Raw genomic sequence first — 9,331 nt, 5'->3', positions numbered from 1 at the left:
GAGACCTGCACCTTTAGTGTAGATAAACGTAGTCCTCCATCCAACTCCGTTTGTAGAAATAGCAAAAGACGGGATAACTTGAAAGATGATGTCGGAAACTTCCGAGATTCACACCAACCTATATAGGCACACCAAATCCTGTGATAATGAGCTGCCGTAACTGGCTTCCTAGCATGTAACATGGTTGGTATAACCGATTCCGGAATGCCCTCTTCTTAAGAGGGCGGTCTCAACAGCCACCCCGTCAAACGCAGCCGCACTAAATCGGGGTAAAGGAACGGACCCTGGTGTAACAGGTCCGGACGTAGCGGGAGCGGCCAAGGATCGTCTGCGAGTAGTCCGCGGAGATCTGAGAACCATGCTCTCCGAGGCCAATGAGGCGCCACTAGTATGACTGTGGCGGACTCTCGTTTGATCCGTTTTAGCAACAGAGGGAGCAGCGGAAATGGTGGAAACAGATACATGAGGCTGTACGGCCACGCGATTGTGAGAGCATCCACTGCCACTGCCTTTGGATTGCGCGTTCTGGACACATTATGGGGTGTTTGGTGATTGTGGTGAGATGCCATCAGGTCCACCTGTGGGTAACCCCACCTCTGGACCAACATGTGAAACACTTCTGGATTTAATGCCCATTCTCCTGGATGAAAATCCTGACGGCTGAGATACTCCGCCTACCAGTTGTCCACTCCCGGACTGAACACTGCCGACAATATCACTTGGTGATGCTCGGCCCAATTAAGGATTCGAGCTACTTCCCGCATGGCCATGCGGCTTCTCGTTCTTCCTTGTTTGTTGATGTCGCATTGTCTGACTGCACCTGGACAGTCTGGGACTGGAGCATGTGCACTGCTTGTCGCAGTGCATTGTAAATTGCTTAGAGTGAAATGCGCATAGGGATTAGCCGTGCGCTGTCTAAATGAAATGAGAATGCTTTAATGTAAAAAACTGTTTACCTATCATACCTGGCAACCGACTATTGTGACTATATAGTTAATGTATAGAAGAGACTTGGTTATACACAGAATGACTTTGTGAGATCATAATAGCATTTATCACAGGCAGCGCAAGCTGCTCTGTGAGATCCCTATTACTATCAGAGGACACAGAAAGTATCTATATGTGCCATACGACAATACACTGTAGTGCATTTTAGTCCGGATTTAGCCTACAGAGGAAAAATAGATGTACCTTGTGAAAGCAATCTAATATTATTATAAACGTCTACTAAGCATGTCATTTTACACGGGCATAATTTATTTGAAGCACTGTGGTGGGAACAATTTGGTGTATATATAGTATATTACCGTAAGGTTCCTTCTGTCCTGTGTCAAAGTCAAAAATATTACATAAAGAGAACATACAAACTACACACATTTAAGTCGCTATACTTGCAAATATGCGCAGCGAGCACAGCAATATATGGTAACACACGCATTTACACGGACATGCCACAAAGATGGATTCGACACTTATTTCATACAGTACATAATTATAATAATATCAAGCGCCAGACATCATGGTGATTTAAAATTACCTAATGAATTAATGTCATGAATGTGTATTATTTGAACGGAACCAGATACACCTGTCATGTTTACTATAAAAACAAGCAGATTGGTGTGTAGATTAATTTGATACTTGTTGTGAAGTTGTGGGACATTGCAGCGGATAGTTATGATTATATGTATAAAAGCTAAAATCACTTTGTTAGAACAATGAATGATACAGTGAACAGGGAACTCAAGCCAACCCTTTTGGCAGTTTTTAGGGCTGAACCTGATCAGCATATACAAAGAGAATAGTAACTCAATCATGAAGGAGAGAGAGAGACCCCACCCCCAGGAACTAGTCACACAGGAAAGTAGTTCCTGTCTAGTGTGAGAGAGAGTTAGTTGCTTTTGGTCTGAGAGGGAGATGGAGGACTTGCTGGCAGATCAGTTCCTGTATTTATTTACAGAGAGAGGGAGACATAAGCTACATTGGAGGGAATGGTAATTGTATCGCTGGCATGTAACTGAAATTGTATGTAATTGTATGTAACTATGTATTAACTGCTTACTGTATGAGTTGTAACTATAGGTATACTGTACTTTGTAATATATATTGAATCCATATCCTTTTTAATAACAAATATATATATATCAATGAGCTTTGGAACTCAGATAATGTGTGGGTGTATTGTTTTCTCTTAAGGGATGCAGTGTTGTGCGATGTACAGCACACATTTATGGGATTTGGTAATAAGATGTGCAGGCATTTACAATATATATTAGAGCGGGCATTTTAAATATTTGTGAGATCTAAAAATGGCATTCATAGATGGGGCTCGTCCGGGATATCACGTTCTTAATAATGCACTGTACATTACAAACGCTGCTGAAATTGACCGGCTCCAATGGACGCATTGAGAAGCTGATGAAAAAATCATATCCGTGTGTATTGTGTTGTGTTATTAGTAGGATGCTGATATTAAATTTAAGGGACAATATGTTTCTCATAATATTTAAGATGCTAAAATTTATTTTTATTGCTGCAAAACAAGGTTCAAAGGTCATATTGTGTTTGATTCAGATTGGATTGTTTATCTGTTTAAGTAGGTTTAAAAGTATATTTAAAAGTTTGCATAGCTTTGATATAGTTTTATTTTTAACTCAGGCCTAAAATAACTTCAGGGGCTTGCATGGTGTGTGATTTCTTTGTGACAAAGGAAGCCGCATGGTTTGTACTCCATTTTGGACTAACCACATGGCCTGTCCACCATTTTGTGTAACCCTCATGAATGTGGAAGGGGGAGGAGCAGTGGCCATTTTGGAAGGTCATTTTTTCTAAATCGCTGATTTTCAGTCTGCTCAAGAATAATCAGCCCTCCCTGGTCAAAAATAAATCACCATTTATGAGTTACCAATGCATTTATTTAACCCATGCCATAGTCAATTACAAATAGTTTCAGATGGGGCTTAATGAAAGTTAATAATAAGATGAATACTTGATGTGAGAATTACACACAGAAAAAAAAAGTTTTTTTTCTTTACCTCTAGGATTCAGTTAACTCTGCTTGCTATAAGATAGCCATTGAAATGCAAATTAACCTGTGTAACTGCTTTTTCCTAGCAGTGAAAAAACACCTTTACAGACAGCCAAAAGCACAGCATTGATATGCAAATTAGAAGCACTAAATGGGTAAATGAGTTTCATAGGAGACCAGTGAATGATACATATATACAATATTATTATAATTATGTGTGTGTTTATCTCAATGTATGTTCTGCAAGATAGCTATCCAATCTGAATCATACCATTTGAATTATTGATTATTACTAGACTCATTTTGACCCGTGCTGAGAAATTTGTTGCTATTTAGTTAAAATATAGAGTTAATAAACAAAGGAAATAAGTGTAAGACGCACACGCAGCCTGGCCTAGTAAGGTTTATACAGTAGAAACTGTGTGTAGTGTTAAGTAAGCAATTATAGTTAAATATCGCTAACATTTATAGAAGTGTGGGATTTGTAGTACTGCGGATGTACGGCCTTTGTAAACGTGTCTCGGACAGCGTGCGTGACTGCGTACACAACGTAAAGGCATATGCACGTGGCGTGTTTACGCAACATGTGTATCAGTATGTAACCATACATAAAGTGTTAATGATGTGTATATAATATAATGATGTATGTATTAAATGATATATATTGATGTAATATACCTATATGTGTATATGAATTAAAAGATGTATTAATATAGAGAAGTGGGGACTTTTATGCATGGGGAAAAGGGATGGACGCCTTTGGTGACACTGAAGGGATTAAAAATACATATTACACAGGGTTAGCACAGCATTGAAGGGGGCACACGCGCTGATAAAAGCGAGCTGTGTGCAAAGAGGGGGACCCGCGCGGCAGTAGATTAGGTCCGTGTGCAGAGAGGGGGCCCCGTGCTCAGGTAATAGAGAGCCGTGTGCAGAGAAATGGAGCCCTCGCGCTGGCTAAGGAGAGGATAAAAAGCGCTCCCGCTGGCGTGAGGGCTGGCTGCTGTTCCCCCGGGGAGAGTACGTGCACTGTCTCCAGAGCGCTACTAAGCTGCGGTGGCGCTGCTGAGCTGGTGTATCGTACCGGCACCGGGCATACCTGGTTTTGAGAGCAGGAAGGGGCCGCTGATTGCTGGAGAAGCCGTGCCGCTGATTGCCGGAGAAGCCGTGCTGTGATCTGCGCTGAGGTTGAGGGCGGCGGGAGGCGGTGTTGAGGACGCACGTTCCGGCCATCCATGGTGACGCAGAGCCTGAACAGCCAGTAGGAGGCGGTAGACAGCTCCATAACAACGGCGGTGAAGCCAGAGCGGGACCGCCTCCAATAAGCTGAAGAGAGGCAGCACCAACTTGAAACGCCACCTGTAACAGCACTCATCAACCTGGTCTAGCCTGTCAGTAAACTGCAGGGTGGAGTCGGGGGAGTGAATGCCAGCGGTCTGCACTTCTGAAGCATGTAAGTGCATATTGAAATACTGCATTATAAACCCACTGAGATACAGAGTACCCATAATAGACTTCCTAGCAGAAGATTACATAGGGTATCTCAGTAAGGAGACCATTTCACTACAAGGGCTCAATTTCTAAGTAGCTGTAGTGTAAATTACAAGAGATAGGAGTGCCTGCATAAGTATGAGTATAGAAGGAGTCGTAATTGAGAGGCATTGACTGTAAACTTTACTCATTTACAAGGAATAATTAGCCTAAACTGACCCAAGGAAGTTTAGCCTACCCGACTCAGTAACCCCGTTAAAGTATTAGGAGGCAACACACATATTTATGTCATATTGGTCACTAGATGTAGCAAGCAATAACTATAGACTCAAGCATCTAGCATTGCATTGCTAGTTATAGATGTTCCATAGACTGTGATGTCATGTAATGCAATCGGGACTGAGATATTAAATTAATGCCCCTTGACCCAGAGAGGAAATTGAGGCAGTGGCTGTATGCAGAGAAGGCAGATACTGAGAACACATTAGTGAAGAAATTGCCTTGTAAAAGTAAATTCAGTGCAGAGCTGAATAAAAATAGACCTCCTTGGTTGTCATTTTCCATCCATCAGTACAGCTGCACTCTATTGATTTTATATATATATATATATATATATATATATGTATATCAAACCCTGAGGAAAGACGGAGATTTAGGAAAGACTGAGGAGGAGAGGGCACAAGTACACTGTAACTGGAAGCAGCTTGAATCCATTAAGGGTCTGCATTATAGAGTGGCTAAAGTAAAAATGGAGCCCTAAGTCACCCGTCTCATATACTAATTTATGGTACAGCCTCAATAAGTTTAAAGGTTGGCCAGGAAATATATTATATTACCCTTTGAGTACGGAAGTTGGACAGCTATCACTCCTAAGTGACATTTATAGATCAGAGAGTATAAACTGTATATGAATATAAATATATATATAATGTATACGTATGCTATTGGACAGTGTTAATAGCTTACGCAATTAAGAGGAAGAGTGAAGTGGAAAGACTAATTTATCTAAACTGAGGAAAAAATGCATTGCTTACTATATATACAGTATTAAAGCCACAAAGGTAGAGGTAACAACCTCATAAATTGCATTGTGTCACTAAAGGGAACCTAGCAGTAAAAAGAACAGCCAGGAAATGTGCAGCTACAGGACATCCACTTACAGTGTGGCAAATAATTGAAACATCACGACAGCCACAGTTGAGACGGATACAGTTATTAAATACTAGTTGTCAGACTACATAAAACTTCAGGAAGAAGAGATACAATTGTAGCAGAGTGCAGGATATTTCATGCAGGCTGTTTCATAGACATTATCTGCTATCTTTAATGTGGAGAAACTAACACAATTAAGGAGGTGGACCTTCTACTACTTATACAACTCATCCTATGACTGAGTCTCGTTGTGGATTAATATTAGTATGCTATACTGTATAAAGCATTTCTGCCATAATAGGTAAAGGAGAATTTAACATAGCCGAAAGTGGAGGGCTTTCTGCCCATTTATTTTTGGATGTCACGCAAGGTATTCGCTAGTGTACACTAATTTAAGGGCCCAGACACTGCACTTCATTTTTTGAGTACCCGGGTCACTCTTACACAAATTTTACGGTAATTTTTGTATATTGCATGCAAAATAACTTGTATAGGCTATGGAAAGGGTATAGTGGGACATGATTGAAATGTAATTTGTTTTACTATGTAAGTAAGAAATGTTTAGCTTTAAATACTCTTTTGTGACAAATAAATGCATGTACTTATACTTACCATATATGTTGATGTGATTTGGAATTCCATCCGGGGATCCTGAAATGCAAACAGAAGAATAGGTATAATATTATACTGCAATGACTGTGAACATACATACACTTATGATACAGATAGGATAGATTTGTAGTTAATATTCATTGCTGAAGAAAGGCTTACCCAGGCAAGCCCTAAATAATTAGCTTGGGTGGAGGCACAGATACTTAATAACCATCCTCTAGAAGGGTAATTAAGAATCTCCTATTAGAGTGTTAGGGGAGGGGTTACATTTGGAGGCACTTAGCCGAGACGAATATATTCAGGATAAAACAATGGAAAAGTTTACTGGGGAAGATATCAGTGCGTGGTGTCAAAGGAAGAAAAAAGATCCCAAGAAATGTTTAAGTGTGGGAGGGAATTTTTCGGAAGTCTCTGATGAGGAGATAATGGAAAGGTTAGCCAGATTATATGGAATAATTAGGCCAAGGGTGGTAGATAAATGGATGGGAGGATTGGGAAGAGTAGCTGCAGTACTGATAGAAACAGAAAATGAATTGGAGACTGATGTAATACCATTGATAGTAGTAGCCAATGAAGAGACGGGTAAGAGGTGGAATGTGATGTGGCCTAGCATACGGGGGGACGAAGAAACAGCAACTAGTGCACATATATCAGTGCCCCCTCTAGACAACCCTAATAGAGGTGAGAGGAATAGTGGTGGTGAAGGGGGTGACACTCAGGATACTGGTGCAAATGCCACTGGTGGACAGTTTGAGGTCATAATGGATAGAGTGGTCACTCAGTTAGAAAGGTGGCATTATGAAGGGAGTTATAGGCGGTTACGGATTTTTTCCGGGATTCTACCTGTACCATCAGGAGAGGAGACATATGAGGCCTGGAAAGAAGCGGCGGTACAACAAGTGGAAGAATGGCAGTGCCCAGATAAGATCAAGAGACAGAGGGTAGTAGAAAGCTTGAGAGGGCCGGCTATGGGAATTATACAAGCTGCTAGACGTAGTAATCCTAATGCTACTTTAGAAACATTCTTTGAGGCATTAGATTATGCATATGGCACTCTTGAAGATGTGGGAGACCTCACCTCTAGGTTACACCACACGTTCCAAGAACCAACGGAAAAGCTGAGTGCATTCTTGATTAGGTTAGCCAAGCTACTATATAAGATAGTGGATAAAGGAGGTATAGTAAGGGATGATGTGGACAGAAGTCGGATGAAACAGTTACTGCGGGGTGCCTTGACCACCGACCCAGTAGCTCAGAAATTAAGATGTTCAGGAGTTAAAGAACCCTTTCCTACCTTTAATGAATTGTTAAAAGAAGTCAAACAAGAAGAGGTATTAATAGAAATGAGAGAGAAAACGGTAAAGAAAGTCAAGGTAATACAACCGGTAGTGGAAAACAATGCATTTGAAGAGAAAATATTAAAGTTGATGGACGAACAAAATAAGAAAATTGACAAATTCATTGCAACACAGACTGTGAATACTTCTCCACAAATATCCAACGACAGTAGCCCCGTAAGAGGGTTAGGTAGAGGGAGTAACAACTTTAATAGAGGATGTTTTAGATGTGGGAGAACAGGACATCGGGCCTTTGAATGCAACTTGAATAGAAATTGGAATCGAAATACTGACCATGCTTCAGGTGGTAACCAGAATACGGAAAGTTCGGGGTCGGGAAACGGACGGGGGCGGTCTGTGGGCCCCTCACAGGCCCCCTAGAGGTTAGTCACTGTGCTATGGGGAATTCCTGGAGGAGTGGAAGTCTACCAGAAGGATTGCTGGGACCTGCTCCCCTATTGGCTGCTAATATAAATGGACGCCACTGCAAGATCTTGGTGGATAGTGGATCCCAGGTTTCTATTATTTTTGAAAATTGGTACCATGAGAACATCCCTGATGTACCCATCCAGCCCTTAAGCGGATTAGTGATATGGGGTCTAAGTGTTGAAAAGTACCCTTATCTAGGATATGTGCAAGTTACTCTTGAAATCAACAACAGTATAAGAGAAGAGGAAGGGATGCAGACATCACTTATTGCGTTGATATGTCCAGAAGTTCCTGAAGGGAGGGATAAACCACCTGTGATTATAGGGACTAACACACGGATATACCCTTTACTTGCTGAATGGTATGAAGGAAACGAGGAACTGTCTTCTGCACGGAATTGTTGTATTCAATCCGCTGAGAGTGTAATTGTTTCAGAAAATAAATTTGATATATGTTTCCAAGGGAGTGACATATCTTTGGAGGAAAAATCTACTTTAATTAAGGAGCTGGAATCTAAGAGCCAGGTATTCTCCATGGGAGAATGGGATCTGGGGACAGCTAATGGGGTGGAGCACAGTATCAGATTAATGGATGAGACTCCTTTCCGGGAACGATCCCGCAGGATAGCTCCTGCAGACTTTGAAGACGTGAGGCAACACCTTAAAGGACTACTTGAGAATCAAGTTATAATCGAGTCTAGAAGTCCCTACGCTTCCCCCATAGTGATTGCGCGGAAAAAGAGTGGAAAAATACGAATGTGTGTAGACTACCGCACACTGAACCAAAGAACTGTTACTGATCAGTATACAGTACCAAGGATAGACGAAGCTCTGGACTGTCTCCAAGGGAGCTCTTGGTTTTCCGTGCTAGATTTAAGGAATGGGTATTACCAAATCCCCATGAAGCCGGAAGACCGTGAGAAAACTGCATTTATATGCCCACTAGGTTTCTTTGAATTTCTAAACATGCCCCAAGGAGTAAAAGGAGCCCCAGCTACTTTTCAAAGAACAATGGAAAGAACTGTGGGGGATATGAATTATAGGGAAGTCATTGTATATTTAGACGACATAATCGTTTTTGGAGCCACCCTGGAGGAACACAATAAACGACTCCTTAAAGTTCTGGATAGATTGATGGAAGGGGGTTTGAAATTATCCCTGGACAAATGTCGTCTTTGTCAATCCACGGTCAAATACTTAGGGCACATCGTAAGCAGAAACGGGGTTTCCACCGACCCAGAAAAAGTGGAGGCCGTTAAGAATTGGCCTAGACCAACAAAATT

General features: G+C 41.4%; 1 protein-coding gene across 1 annotated transcript; it reads left to right on the top strand.

The window, feature by feature from the left end:
• Positions 1-6,594: 6,594 nt before the first annotated feature.
• LOC134944131 (paraneoplastic antigen Ma1 homolog) lies at positions 6,595-8,001 on the top strand. Its single transcript, XM_063932705.1, has one exon. The coding sequence runs from the start codon at positions 6,595-6,597 to the stop codon at positions 7,999-8,001; it is 1,407 nt and encodes a 468-aa protein (XP_063788775.1).
• Positions 8,002-9,331: the final 1,330 nt, after the last annotated feature.

Source organism: Pseudophryne corroboree, chromosome 7 (genome assembly GCF_028390025.1).
Source record: "Pseudophryne corroboree isolate aPseCor3 chromosome 7, aPseCor3.hap2, whole genome shotgun sequence".
Classification (NCBI taxonomy): domain Eukaryota; kingdom Metazoa; phylum Chordata; class Amphibia; order Anura; family Myobatrachidae; genus Pseudophryne; species Pseudophryne corroboree.
Note: the sequence above shows the minus strand (reverse complement) of the source record. Positions and strands in the feature narration are given on the sequence as shown.